Raw genomic sequence first — 14,272 nt, forward strand, 5'->3', positions numbered from 1 at the left:
ATAATGTTGCCCTACATTGTTTTAGCTATGGGTTTGACAAGACATATAAAATGTGGTTCTTGCACGGTGAGAAAGAAGTGGAAGAACAACACAATGAAAGAGGGCCGGGATTTCAAGAGAACGTGCATGTGGTTGACATGAATGCTGCTTTCCACACCATTGCTCAAGAGTTTAGTCTTGACAACTTGGACACTTTTCTTGGAGATGATCTAGGAGGTTGTACAGAGGGGAGAGAAGTCGTAGACGGTGTTGCTTTTAACGCTAACTTGCGTGAAGCAATGACTGCATTATATCCTGGATGTGACTTCAGTGTTCTTAGATTTGTCGTGAAACTCCTTAACCTGAAGTACACAAATGGGTGGAGTGATAAGAGTTTTACCGTATTGCTTCAACTACTCCGCGATGGTGTTGTTGCTTGGTAACAAGATACCAGAGAATAACTACAGGGCAGATAAGATGATTAAAGACTTGAAACTGAAATGCAAGAAGATTGATGCATGTAGAAATGACTGCATCTTGTATTGGGAAAAGAATGAATTTAAGGTTACCTGTCCTACTTGTGGAGTTTCTAGATACAAAACTCCAACCATTGAGGATTTGAAGAAGCAAACTAGGGTGCCTGCTAAGGTCTTGCGATACTTTCAACTTACGGAAAGGTTGAAGCGATTGTATAGTGTGCCTTGGGTGGCAAAGGAGATGAGGTGGCATTCTACTGGAGAATCAAAGCCTAGCACGATGAGGCATCCTGTTGACTCGGCAGTGTGGAAGCAAGTCAATTTAAAATATCCAGACTTCTCTATAGAGCCACGGAATGTTCGCTTGGGATTAGCCACTGATGGTTTTACTCCTTATGGCAACTTTGGAGTGCAACACAGTTCATGGCTATGCATGAAGTCTCAATTCACTATGCTTTCAACTCTCATTGAGGGTCCAAAGCAACCAGATAATGATATTGACGTTTATTTGCAGCCGTTGGTTAAAGAACTCCAAGAATTGTGGCGTGATGGTTAAAGATGCATTTAAAGGTGAAGAGTTCCATATGCGTGCCATTTTATTGTGGACAATCCATGATTTTCCAGCTTATGGGAATATCTCTGGCTGTAGAACTAAGGAAAAATTTGCTTGCCCTCCTTGTGGTCCGAAAACTGCTTCTATAAGACTTCACCATGGAAGTAAGCATGTGTATATGAGAAGTAGACGGTGGCTTCCATTGAGATCCGAGGCTAGAAATGATACAAGAGAAAGCACCTATGACAAGACAAAGGAAGAAGGTGAGCAACCAATAAGGTTGGGAGAGTTGAAGTTAAGAGAATGACTAAGAGTTTGAAAAATCATCAATTTGGGAAGCTCGGCAAGAATAAGGAAGGGAATAAAGGAAATTTGTGGTTTTCAAAGCGATCTATCTTCTTTAAGCTCAAGTATTGGAAACACATTCTCGTCCGTCATAACCTTGATGTCATGAATATTGAAAAAAATGTATGTGAAATTCTTCTTGCTTTGATGTTGAATACGAAAGGGAAAACTAAAGATGATGTCAATGCACGCAAAGATTTAAAGCGCATGAAGAGAAAGAAGAAATATTGGGTGACTAAGCTTGGCGGGAAACAGGTTTATGCCTCAAGGTATCTTTTGGCTTGAAAAGAGGAGAAGAAGTTGTTCATCCAAACCTTGCGCTAATCTTAGTGTACTGTTGGGTTTAGTGGTAACTGGTCTAATATTGTCAAAGGAGATTCAATGGATTTGAGACAAATGAAGTCACATGACTATCATATTCTAATGCAACATTTGTTGCCGGTATTAATCTGACATGCTTATAGAGATGGCAAATAAAAGAAGCTCGAACATTTGTACTTTCTTTAGTGCTTTGTGTTCGAAGAAAGTAGAGATTGAAACACTTGATGTACTGGAAAGGGGTATGGTCAAGGCATTGTGCGCGCTGGAGAGAATCTGCCCACCATCATTGTTTGTTACTATGATGCATCTTCCTATTCACTTAGCTCATGAGGCTCGCCTTTGTGGGCCTGTTTTCTTTAGGTGGATGTATTGTTTTGAAAGGTACGTGGACTGATTTTTTGTTACTTATTTTATTTATTTATTTTCTCATTTTCTCATTTTTAAGATTCTATTGCTTCTAAAATACTTTTTTAAGGTACATGAAATATTTCAAGGATTATGTTACCAACAAAGCGCGCCCGGAAGGGTGTATTGCAGAGCGTTACTTGAAGGAGGAGACACTAATGTATTGTGCTGGATATAAAGGAGGAGGTGGTCTTTTAGATAAACTTGATAGGATGGCTGAAAATGAACCTGATGTTTTACCAGATTTTTTGGATAGTGTAGACAACAACCACACTGCCAATGAGGGTGGGCCACTTGGCCCAAGTGCAAAGTATTTATTGGAAGGTGTGGAGTATGAACAAGCACGCCAATGGGTACTAAGAAGTCATCCTAGTTATGACAGATGGCACACGTAAGTATATCACGTTGTATTAAAGTTTTTAGAAACTTAACACAATCTAAATTATATACATAATCCTAACTGACTTTATTACTTCAAAAATTATTTAGGAAGTACACTAGCTTCATTGAGGACAATAGAACAAGTGCAAGGAGGAGGACTGAGCACACTAGGGTTGCATTGTGTTCTGATGATTTCATCACATGGTTGACAAAACAGCAGGAGTTCCTCGAATCCACTGATGATCACTTCAAGGATTTAGTTAGGGGACCTACACGCTTTGCTACAAAGTACCATAAGTATTGTGTTAATGGGTTTCTCTTCATCACCAAAGACTATCAGAAAAATAAAAGGAACCAAAACAGCGGTGTTACCACAAGTTGCCCTACAACTTTCCGTTCTAGTTCTAAGGATAAAAATCCAATTGATGAAGATGCAGATTACTATGGTGTTCTAACAAACATTGTTCAACTAAATTATCGTGAAGACTACAAGACTGTTTTGTTCAAGTATGATTGGGCTAAGTGCACACAACTTGGTGTGAAAGTGGATGAGGAAGCAAAGTTGAGGTTGGTCAACTTATCCAATCAACTCAGTTCGGACCATATATGTGATGAACCATTTATTCTTCTTGAGAGAAGGCTACTCAGGTTTTCTATTCCCAAGATCCCAAGAATCTTGAATGACATGTAGTGCTGGAGGTTCCAAGAAAAGTGTATTTTGATGAAGATGGACCGTGTCTCTCAGAGGAAAGAGTGGTGAATGATTCAAATATAGGGCCTAACAACCTCGACATTTCTATGGTGGATGAACCGATATTCAAATCGACCCGCATTTACATGTTTGAAGTTGTTGAGAGTAGTAGAAAAAGAAAGAGATCTAGAACATAGTCCATTTATATTTTGTGTTGACTTAGTGGTGGAGTTTTGTGGTATTAAAATTTTGGTAGTTCTTTGATTAAGTGCAACTTTTTGTTTGAAAAGGGTATGCCTGTACTTGAATCTTTTTATTTTCCGGCTGTATTTTTCATGTGTGCATAATAGGTCTTTTATGGAATGCTTTCTCTTGCTTGTTAAATAGAAATTTAAATAAAAAATTAACTGATCTTGATCTCTGCACCATGGACATGCATACTTGTTGTATTGTATTACATCTCTTTGCACATGGACGAGAGACAAACACATAGTAGCTCACATTTACTAAGTGACAGCCTTGGTGATGACTTAGGTAATGGAGATAAGTTTTAGTTTTCAGTTTTCCATACCATTGTTTTGATCTTACTAACAAATTTGGTTGATATATGCAGGTGAGACACACATTTCTGGTGCATCAACTTCCTCTTATAAGGAAACAAGAGGTCCTTCGATAGGTGTTTCGGAGGAGCTGCCCGAAGGCTATGAGAAGGTAATCATTAAGCTTAATGAGTGGGGTCAACCAGATGAGCCCAAAGAAGAGGTTGACCATTTCATCACCAAGCTTGGTCACATTGCTCGCCGTGACATCCCAATTCACTATGATAGCTGGAAACCAATTCGTTCGCATGAGATCATCATACCCAAAGCAATTAAAACTTTAGGAAGAATGTATGTGTTTGAAAACATTGATACTATTAACACGGATTGGACAATAAGCAAATTCCAGAAAGCGTGGAAGGAGTACAAGCATGAGTTGTTCAAAAAATACGTCAAAGATCAACCTCTTTCCTTTGTGAGGGAACATCCCAAACAAGGAATTTCTCTGCAAGATTGGCGACAATTTGTGGATAATTGCAATTCCGAGAAATTCAAGGTTAATGGGTTTTCTGTTTTATTTCATGGTGATTAAGTATATGTGTTTTGATATAAATTAAAGTGCACTATTACTAACTTTAACATGTGCAGGCTTCTAGTTTGAGGAACACAGAAAATCGTAAGCAACAAAAAAACTCTTCGTGTCTTGGGAGGAAATCTGCAGCTGTAGCTAAAGTTGAAATGGGGTCCCTGTGTCATCTATCACTAGGTTGGACCAATATATGCACAATCATAAAAGAAAGAATGGGGAACACCAAGACCCGGAGCTAGTTGTTAGTGTACTGACTTAATAAGAATTGAGATACTAAATTATTTTTAAGATAGTAATTTGAGATATTTTTGTTTATCCGATTTACTAGGAAAAGCTTAATGACTACACTGCTTTGCACCCGGAGTCACGAGAGACGTCGGTGAATGATGCCCTCACAAAGGTCTCATATTATTGAATCATAGTTATTGTAATTAATTGTTGTTTGACATGATTTTAAGGGTATTAAATCGATTGTCCATTAAGTACAGGTTCTTGGGCCAGATAGTAGGGGCTGTTTTCGAGGCTTGGGTGAAGGGGTCTGCAAAACATCGGTGAAGAAGATGAAAGTTGTGGCACAACAGAATTTAGCTTTGAAAGAGATGAACACGGACCTTGTGAAGAGGGTAGATGTGCTTCAGAATACAGTGTTGGAGAATTCAGCTTTGTTGAGAGAATTTATGAGCCAAGGAAGAATGCCTATGGCAGATGTTGAATCGCCACGTTCTAGTCAACTTCCCGGTAATTATTCGAGTTATTTTTGAAAAACATCTCTTATAAGGAAAGACCCGATAGCACAATTTAAATTTGTAGGTTGTCAATGAATATATTGGTAAAGAATGTGATCTGCGTGGTGGTTGGCCACTTAGAGTCGCGGGCGGCGAGAGGTATCGTGCAAGATATTGATCCTAATACCGAGTTTGGTAACGGGGAGATTGGAAGAGGGAAACTTCAAAGTTCATGTGAACGTGGTTTATGACGGAGGTGCTTGTACTACCATTACCTCATGATGATTGGAGATCAAAGCTTGGCGAGGTCGCTCAAGGGAGTGTTATCTGGCCCAAAGAACTGCTAATGTTGTAATCATTAGGTCACCTTCTTGAAACACTGCTCATTTACTTAAATGTTTTTATTGGCTTTTACCAGTGCCAAGTACTAAGTAAACTACTAGCTTTTTGTTATTTCCTTTTGGGTTTCGTGGTTGTGATGTATATTTTTTATCACTATTTAATATGGTTCTTAGGAAAGCAATAATTGAGTTGTGTTCTACCAACCCCCTTGGTAACTCCGCCTGTGCAAACTTATGGTCCCAAGCCCAGATAAAGGAGGAGGGAGAAGGATGGCAGATGTTTTGTTTTCTGGATTCACATACGTTAACTGAAGCTGCTGGTGCTATTATAGGTGTAAGTAATTCTTTTTCTTTCTTCTACGATTTCTACTTGTTTCTATTCATGGCGAGAAACTCATATTTTACTCCATCCTGTTTCTTAGGGCAATATGGAGCTTTTATATGTTTTGCATGGACAAGAAGGTGGAGTTACACATGTAAGTGAATATTATCATCCTTTCCCCCCTGATATTCATCATATATGTGTTGCCTATGTTTTTCTCTCTTCTGGTGGATGCATTTTTGAAATTTGATTGTAAAGTTTAGATTTCGTCTCAAATGTACTATTTCCACTTTTTCTGCATGGAATCTTACACGACTCTTATATCCTATGCAATTCTGCCACATGGGCATCCCATACCACCCACCAAGTTGGAAAGACAACATTTGGTATGAGAAAAGTGTACAGATGGTAGAGCAGAAGCCAAGTTTTAAGTGAATAGCTTACAAGGAGTGATTTGGACCTCATAAAATGTCTGGTCAGTGTGTTGACAGACCCTCAAAACCCTCTAAGAAGCTGCTTTGGATTCACTTTGTTGTAGTACTTGATTCAGTCTGGTCCACCCCGATTCCAGGAAAAGGCGAGAACTTCTTCTACAGTGTTTACCTGGGACGTTAGTGGTCACCATTAAGTGTGGAAACAATTTGAAGCAATCTGTTGGCAATGCTAGTGTCTACTGCAAAATCACACTTGGAAATACTCCGCCCAGGCAGACGCAGGTAAGAAAAAGTGCCAAGTCAATCTATTATTTTCTGTTGACATAAGCTTCTTTACAAACTTGCATTTTTAATATAGAAGGCCCTAGGACCATGCTTCCATGGTTTTGATTATGTTTGAAACTGAACTGTTGCTTAACAAGTCAAACCCCTAAGGCTAAGGTACTAGATTGAACAGATTTTGCTTATACAGGTTTTCTGTTTGCATTTAGTTGTTTTCTTCACTGATCTGTTTTAATTTTAAGCTGCATCTGATAATTATAGCTGTTGTTTAGAATCTATTTTAAAGAAGTTATGAACACCATTGGTTTTAAAAAGGCTTTTTTCAAGCCGAAATCTGCTTTTGGAAGCCGACTTTAGTTGTTTGGAGTTGGTATAGTTTTCAGTATTATGCCTAATGATGAGAAATTGAGTGTTGGGTTTAGATAAAGAATAAACTAGAATTTGAGTGATGGGGTCATTTAGGTGAAAATAATGATATTTTAGGCTTGATAGTAGTAAGTCAGTGATATTCTAAGTGAAGAGTAAAAATGATAAGTTGAGTGACGTTTTTCGAATTTGTTTCATTTCCATGTGGTATCTAAAATTGTTATGGGTTCATGAAACTAAAATAGGTACTTCGAGATGGAAAGTGGAACAAAGAAGATGCAGCAGTTCTTGTTCCTGGAGATGTCATCAGTATAAAACTTGGAGACATAGTACCAGCCGATGCTCGTCTCCTCGAGGGAGACCCGTTAAAAATTGACCAGGTGACTCTACTATCTAATGATCGTCCCTTTTTAAAACTCATTATGCAATCGAGAATACCCCTCCACCCTCTTAAAATTCTGATCTGTTCTCCTTTTGAATTTTCAGTCTTCTCTAACAGGGGAGTCCCTTCCTGTAACAAAGGGCCCAGGAGATGGTGTTTACTCTGGCTCTACATGCAAACAAGGTGAGCTTGAAGCTGTTGTGATCGCCACTGGTGTTCATACCTTCTTCGGAAAAGCTGCCCATCTTGTAGACTCCACAAATCAAGTTGGCCATTTCCAAAAGGTAAGTAATACAGAAAAAGAAAATTTCTTGTTGAAGTGATTTATTTATATTCCTATTCACTTTTCTGTGCTAGTTTTATATCTGTATATACACTACTTCTTAGGTCTTAACTGCTATTGGGAACTTCTGCATATGTTCCATTGCCGTGGGAATGATTATAGAGATCATCGTCATGTATCCCATACAAGACCGGAAGTCTACTTGATTTTATCGCTATCTGGATCAATTACTTGATTTTATTTATTTATTTTTGTTCTTTTTTTGACTTGTGTCAGGTGATCAGTTGGCAATAGCAAAGGAAACAGGTCGCCATCTGGGAATGGGAACGAATATGTACCCTTCATCTGCTCTACTAGGTCAGAACAAGGATGAATCAATTGCAGCCTTGCCTATTGATGATCTAATAGAGAAAGCTGATGGTTTTGCTGGTGTCTTCCCTGGTATTTTTATGCCATAGATAACATGTTAACTGCGGCATTCAAAGTTGAACGAGTTTAGGATGAAATTCCAACTGTTTATGATAAAAGTTGTACTTAATCACATACTAATAGTAGTTTCTCAATTTTATGTGTGGATTATTTGCATCAGGGCAGCAGGACTTGCCAAGTTGCGTTTTTTTGCCACATGTGGAGATTCTGAGATGAAAAGCTACACCAGATTCTCAGCTTATAATGCATTCTACTTTTTGGATGAAAAGGTCAGGTTGCATCGATGTGTTTTCCTTTTCCATCTATCCCAGTTTAACTCCTCATGGACAAATAAAATAAATTAAGAAAAAGAGAAAACTCGTCAAGACACCTCTGCACCATTTTCCCAACAGTAACCTCTGGAAAAACTTTGTTTCTACTACTTTCTTAGCAGTTATTTGGCTTTGTTTCATGTACATGGGTCCTGTCCTGCTCCAACAATTCGTTGCTTTCTCGTCCGACAAAGGTAATTCACCTTACGGAGGCTTCTATTCTTGTTGGTGCTCTCTTGGTAGCCAAAATCATTGAATTCCTATATTTCTTATTTAAAAAAATAAGAAGCTTCTTAAGTCGATCTATGAATTCCTGTTTTTGTTGGATGTGAAAAGACTGATTGGAGTCAACTTGCCCAAGCGAAGCTGTCCTTTCATCTACGCAGCATTTCTTTTAGAAGGTCTGGTAACATACAAAGGCCATTTGAAAGCTAGAACAACTAGAACTTAAACCTCATGAGTGTTAGTTTTCTCTGTTACTACCCTTTATTAGTTTTACTTCTTGTTTTGCTACTTCAAGGAAATTTTGCCCCAGGGTGAATAATGAAATATTTCCCTTGGTGGTTCTGAAGAGTAAGAGATTGTTTTGTGATTGGATTTCAAGCACAGTAGACTTTGGGGTGGTCATCTAATTCATACTTTGTACCCAGTAGGAATCAATTGGAAGAGGCCATGATATGGGCCAGCGTACACCGGGTCTAATATGGACTGTAGTAGTATAGGTAATGGTGATGGCAGTAGTAATACTGGTGGAATGGTGGTACTAGCAGTTAGGAAACTAAGATATTTATCGAAAGGGAGCACCACTTAAACTTGGTAACCAGGACTACTTTACTTCTTTTAAAGGTATTGTATCTCCATAGAAGCTTTCCACATGAATCTAACTGTAATACATGTTTGCTTTGTAGGAATGCGTGGTCTGGCTGCTTGTGTTGGTTTTTAATATTTTGTGAGTTCTGGTCATGTATTAGCTAGCTTGTTGGTCAGCTTGCTAAATAGAGCTTATGCATACATTTCTCCCCAAATGAAAAGACTAAGACTCCAAGAAAGCAAAACTGAGAAAATTTCAATATTGTTTGTCAAAGCTGAACGATGCTAGCAAAGCGCCACAGAAAGGTAGGCAGGTTTCCTCTATATCATATCAGTTTTGTTATATTTGCAATTAGCATTAGGTTCTGCTGCACAACTGTTAATATTGATATTATATCTAAACAATGTTATATAGATCATATGCATGCATTTCTTCCCAAATGTTAATGGAGGATTAAGACTCATATTGTTTGTTCAGGTTTGTTGCTGTCCGGATTCCAGCAAAGCAAAACTGAGCGGATTTCAATATGTCAGGATGATGCTGGCCATAGAAGATGAATCGAGTGAGAAAACTGAGAGCTATAAAGAAGAGACGGATAATGACTCAAGTGGGGGAGAAGTAGTATAGAGCAATACTAGGACTGCAAAGAGTGCCCCTGCAACTAGGCACTATGATGGAAAGATAAAAAAGCACCCACAAGTAAAACTCTCGTCGAAAGCGAGTCCTAACATCTTTGAATGGTCCTTTTTCCAAATTGGATGGTGTCCGACTTTGAGCATATCTGAAACTTTAATTAACTGCAGTTATAATCTGGATGCAAGTAAAATTGTTGGGTTCCCTGGGATGCATCAGTCTTGCGTAGCTTCAAAACAAATCCTTTTTCTTTCTTAGTGTTGCGTAGCTCCTGGTCTAGCATCCAAGTTCAATTCACCTGACACAATCCCAGCCATTGCACCACGCCCTCTTCTAATTTTGAATGGTATGACTTTCTCTTGTTTGTTTTTCTTTTTGTATCAAGCTTCAGTCATCAACATACATTTAGCTATATAATTAATCTGTCCTCATATCAAATTTTAACCATAAAAACATGATTATGCTCTCATATCAAATTTCAAATGGTTGATAACCATGGGAACTTTAGCCCCAATGGATTGTAGCTGCAACATCAGAACCGTGCATACTTTTTTCATTAGCCTGGTTATCTGTTGTTGCTCCATAGTTCGTGAGTCGTATGTTTGTAATTAAATTCCTGCGAAGGAAATTGAATATTGTTGTATAATACCCAGTTATCATAGTATAATTGCAATTAGGAAAATGCTACTGAGTATTGACTTTAAAGAGAACACTCACTATATATATACAACTGAGAAGATATTACTGGAAACATTTGTGATTATTATTTTCTTGCTGTGAAGTCGTAAATCAAAAGAGATGGTCAAGTGAGCTGTTACATCTTACATGTCCTCATGAACAGTACAACTTACTTGGTCTCGTAATTATTTCTAAAGGATTTCCTCTTGACCAACACTCTTTTGTATGCTGCCTTGAATGTTACTATGACTGTGCTGTTATTACTGAGTTTTTTTTTTTGAATTCTGAGTGTTGTATGTATTGGTCAGTGTGAAAGAGAAATTACAATTGTTTGCATGTTGAAACTTGTGTTGGGTTATCCCTATTTGCAGGGCTAATGCACAGCAACCAAAGCTCTTTGTGGGAATGATTCTCATCCTCATTTTTGCTGAAGCTCTTGCTCTTTATGGCCTCATTGTGGGTATCATTCTCTCATCCCGGGCTGGCCAATCTCGAGCTGACTGAAAGAAGACAGAGTTGAGGCATACTTGAACACTAATTATAGATTCGATTGGAAGTGGATGAACTGGATCAGTTGGTGTGCTTGAGAATGCTGCTCAGGTTTGTGCAATACTTGTAAATGATAAAGATAGCTTCATATGTTCTATGCAAATCTTATCTACTTCCCTTTTTGTACCAAACTGAATTCTCCATATACTTATATCTGAATTTTACTAAATTAGGTAATCATGTCTGGTCCTGTGTTAAATGAAAGGGAACTCGAGTCTTTGATGAAGGACCCCCGTTTGAATCCTCAAATATTGCCGACATTTTTTGATATTCGGAAAGGGGTTAATATAGTAATTCCATGAGCATTTCATTGAGCTGGTGATATAGCATTAACATTCTCCTTGTTTTGTTTCAGGAACCAACTCGACCTGCTATCCCAATACTGCTTGCTGTCGGTGCTGTTCACCAACATCTAATTCAAAACGGCTTGCGAATATCAGCTTCCATTGTAGCAGATACTGCTCAGTGCTTCAGCGACCCATCAGTTTGCTTGCCTGATTGGATATGGTGCCAGGTCTTTCCTTCAATCTTTTAAAAGATGACCTAGTTTTAGTTTCTTCTAATATATCTCCATTCCACTTTATTCTCTAGATCTTTCAATTCCATTTCACTCACATATCAGCAGAAAAAGCATTATACTGGCACCGTATCAACTTCATGATCATTCTTAAAAAATATTTAATGAATTTATTTCTATGGTATTTTTTTCAGTGCTGTATGTCCACACTTGGCACTTGAAACATGTCGGCAGTGGCGATTAAGCAACAAAACTGTGAATCTAATGCGGAATGGAAAAATGCCTACGGTCACAATTGAACAAGCACAAAGGAACTTTTCTAAGGTCAAAATGGCTGCTGTGTAAGATTAGATGTATATGTTATTATTGATACTCTACTTCGAACATCCATTTGAGGTTTTCAGCAGAAATTCTTGCAAGATTAACTTCTACTATCCAATATAAGTTTCATGAAGATTGCTCTCTTTAAAGTCTTACGATTTGATACAATTTCAGGCTGTAAAATCTGGTCTTAAAATACTTTCAAAAATGGGCATCTCATTATTTTGGCACCCTTCGATGTTCTTCTCTGACAAATTTGTTTTTATTAGTTATTGTGGAGCAGAAATATTTGAGATTTATGGTATAGGAAGAGACATTGTTGATCTTGCATTCTGTGGAAGTGTATCCAAGATTGGTGGGCTAAGTCTTGATGAGGTACAAAACACAGGAAAGCTGCTCCTTTCGATATCTTATTTTGTGGCATTATTTTTGTTTTTGGTATTTACAAAACAATGAGCTGCTTATTATCAATAGTTTTGTTGGCTTTCTTTAGCATGAGATTAGTCTTTTATCATACTAGATGAATTGTTTGTTGAAATTATAAATTTAAACATGAGAAAAAGTTATTACAACCGTTATGCGAAAAGGTTTGGACAAAAGAAAATTTCCGAAAGAAAGCTGTTATTGACGAGTAATGCCATATAATTGGTCTTACATTATTTGTAACTATTTACTCAACCATTTAACGGATGACCCTCTTCAGAGCTTTACCCTTGACTTCTCAATACTATAACCGGTCGAACCCTATTTTTTTCTTGCAAATGGCAAGGGAAACCATGTCTTTTTTTAGGTGAAAGCTTTCTCGGAGGACACAACAAAAAGAAAAGAAAACTTTGGGTTCATCCAGTTCGGACACTGAGGTAGCATTTCAAGTTGTTAAGCGTGTTTAGACTTTGGATTTTCTATTGCCATCACACTTAAATCAGCATTCCCTAGAGTTTATGATGCATAGTTTTCCCCAATTGAAAATTTCTTGGCGACTTTACCAACTTTATTACATCTATTTTATGTGGAGTATCTCTGTGACTAATGATTCTTCTTATTTTCCATAGGTGAATACCATGGAAATAATCCCGAAATGTCAAAACTGCTCCATAAAGCGGTTAAGCCAAAAGAATGAAAGTGCATTCACGGTTTATCGGCAGACACTTGGCTAATCGACTGTGAATGTGAGTTATCAAAGCTTCTTGTTTGACTGGCACATCATAGTATTGAGCTTGTTAAAATTCTCCTAAACTTAATTAAGGAATCTTGATAGATATATATTATCCGTTTTCTATATAGGTTCTTCGAGACTTACTTGAGTTCAAAAGTGACCGGCCTTCAATTCCAGTAGGGAAGGTTGAATCTGCAGCTTCCATTGTTCAACGCTTCTGCACTGGTGGAATGTCACTTGGAGCAATTTCAAGAGAAACTCATGAAGCAATTGCTATTGCAATGAATAGACTACGTGGAAAATCTAATTAACTCTGGAGAAGGTGGTGAGGTGTGTTATTCATTGCCAGAGATGAATGTATATTATGGCCAATTCTTAACTGCACTTCCTGCAGAATAGTGGTTAGCATAAATGTTATATCAAAATCTGAACTTCTTAATTGGCGTTTGTAGCATTTGAGTGGGCATTTGCAAGAATGTAATGTTGGGATACCTGAAACAATTATTATAAGATTTTTTTTTTTTAAAAATAAAGAACTAATACCCGACGGATAACAACTGTCTAGTAGCAAACTACCCGACTAGCTAGAAGTGGGCATATCCGACGGCTGGTGATAGGCTGGTCTAACCGACGGTTCATAACAGCAGAACTATCCGACGGTTTTTAACAGCAGCAACTATCCGACGGTTATTGACAGCCGGCATAACCGACGGTTATTAACAGCAGGAATGTCCGTCGGCAAAGATCCTCAACCCTGACGGCCTGTTTTGACCAATAAAAACCGTCGGAAGCCTATGCCGACCGAGCATTTTCCGACGGTCTTGCGGCAGTTTTGGTCTGTCGGGTAATACCTTTCGCGACAGCCATAGTCAGTCGGGTAAAGTCGTTCTTTTGGTAGTGAGTTGTTGTAGTTTTCTAAATCAATGATTTGAGCCAACATAGCAAGTTTGGCTGGTGGAATCTTGCCTTGATAGTTATGAGACATTCTATAATGACAGTCAATCCCCAAATGGCCAGTTTTACCACAAATCTGACACACAGGTCTATTGCTATGCTGAAATCCACCACCATTCTGATATTCACCACCATTCTGATAACCACCACTATTTTGTTAACCACCACCTCTACTAGCATTATTATAATTTGCTCTGCCTCTCCCTCTATTGGCATTATAATTGGGATCGTAATTGTTTCCTTTGTAGTTTCCACGACTAGTATTACCACATCCACGATTTGAGGTGTAGTTATGATTTGAATCCCTCATTGAAGCAAATGCGTGAACAGTTTGTTCACTGACCAAAATAGTTCTATGCATTTCTTCTATGTTTATTTCTTCACTCATAAGTAAACTATACAACTCATCAGATGAAGCTTCTTCTCTCCTAACTCTTATAGATGTTGCAAATGGTGCATAATCACTTGACAATCCTCTCAATATATGAAAAACAACATC

At 38.0% G+C, this 14,272-nt stretch overlaps 1 protein-coding gene and 3 long non-coding RNA genes across 7 annotated transcripts; all 4 read left to right on the top strand.

The window, feature by feature from the left end:
- The first annotated feature begins 456 nt into the window (after positions 1–456).
- Positions 457–3,151, top strand: LOC147480885 (uncharacterized). Its single transcript, XM_086578774.1, has 5 exons — positions 457–1,006; positions 1,080–1,271; positions 1,998–2,055; positions 2,150–2,470; positions 2,569–3,151. The coding sequence occupies exons 1-5, from the start codon at positions 457–459 to the stop codon at positions 3,149–3,151; spliced, it is 1,704 nt and encodes a 567-aa protein (XP_086434900.1).
- A 1,142-nt stretch (positions 3,152–4,293) lies between these two features.
- LOC147480886 (uncharacterized) lies at positions 4,294–4,992 on the top strand. The gene is made up of 3 exons (XR_015207018.1): positions 4,294–4,520; positions 4,608–4,679; positions 4,768–4,992. It is a non-coding gene; the product is annotated as an uncharacterized LOC147480886 (long non-coding RNA).
- Positions 4,993–6,368: 1,376 nt separating this feature from the next.
- Positions 6,369–7,612, top strand: LOC147480887 (uncharacterized). Its single transcript, XR_015206310.1, has 4 exons — positions 6,369–6,383; positions 6,995–7,129; positions 7,236–7,415; positions 7,519–7,612. It is a non-coding gene; the product is annotated as an uncharacterized LOC147480887 (long non-coding RNA).
- An 81-nt stretch (positions 7,613–7,693) lies between these two features.
- Positions 7,694–12,023, top strand: LOC147480888 (uncharacterized). 4 transcript variants are annotated; one of them, XR_015206782.1, is made up of 6 exons: positions 7,694–7,855; positions 8,004–8,348; positions 9,063–9,270; positions 9,443–9,944; positions 11,181–11,339; positions 11,537–11,886. It is a non-coding gene; the product is annotated as an uncharacterized LOC147480888 (long non-coding RNA). The 4 variants fall into 4 exon arrangements; XR_015206781.1 differs by lacking the exons at positions 7,694–7,855; positions 8,004–8,348 and adding exons at positions 8,375–8,970; positions 11,933–12,023 and having other exon boundaries at positions 11,537–11,683; XR_015206783.1 differs by lacking the exons at positions 7,694–7,855; positions 8,004–8,348 and adding an exon at positions 8,373–8,555 and having other exon boundaries at positions 11,537–11,868.
- The last annotated feature ends 2,249 nt before the right edge of the window (positions 12,024–14,272 follow it).

This window comes from Coptis chinensis, chromosome 8 (assembly GCF_015680905.1).
Source record: "Coptis chinensis isolate HL-2020 chromosome 8, ASM1568090v1, whole genome shotgun sequence".
In the NCBI taxonomy this organism is placed as follows: Eukaryota; Viridiplantae; Streptophyta; class Magnoliopsida; order Ranunculales; family Ranunculaceae; genus Coptis; species Coptis chinensis.

Excerpts from the sequence above, each read along its gene's own strand:
- LOC147480885 (XM_086578774.1), top strand. The coding sequence starts at position 457 with ATGATTAAAGACTTGAAACTGAAATGCAAGAAGATTGATGCATGTAGA. Across the intron at positions 1,007-1,079 it reads CCAAGAATTGTGGCGTGATG|CTTATGGGAATATCTCTGGC; the intron begins GTTAAAGATGCA and ends ATGATTTTCCAG. Across the intron at positions 2,471-2,568 it reads AGTTATGACAGATGGCACAC|GAAGTACACTAGCTTCATTG; the intron begins GTAAGTATATCA and ends AAAATTATTTAG.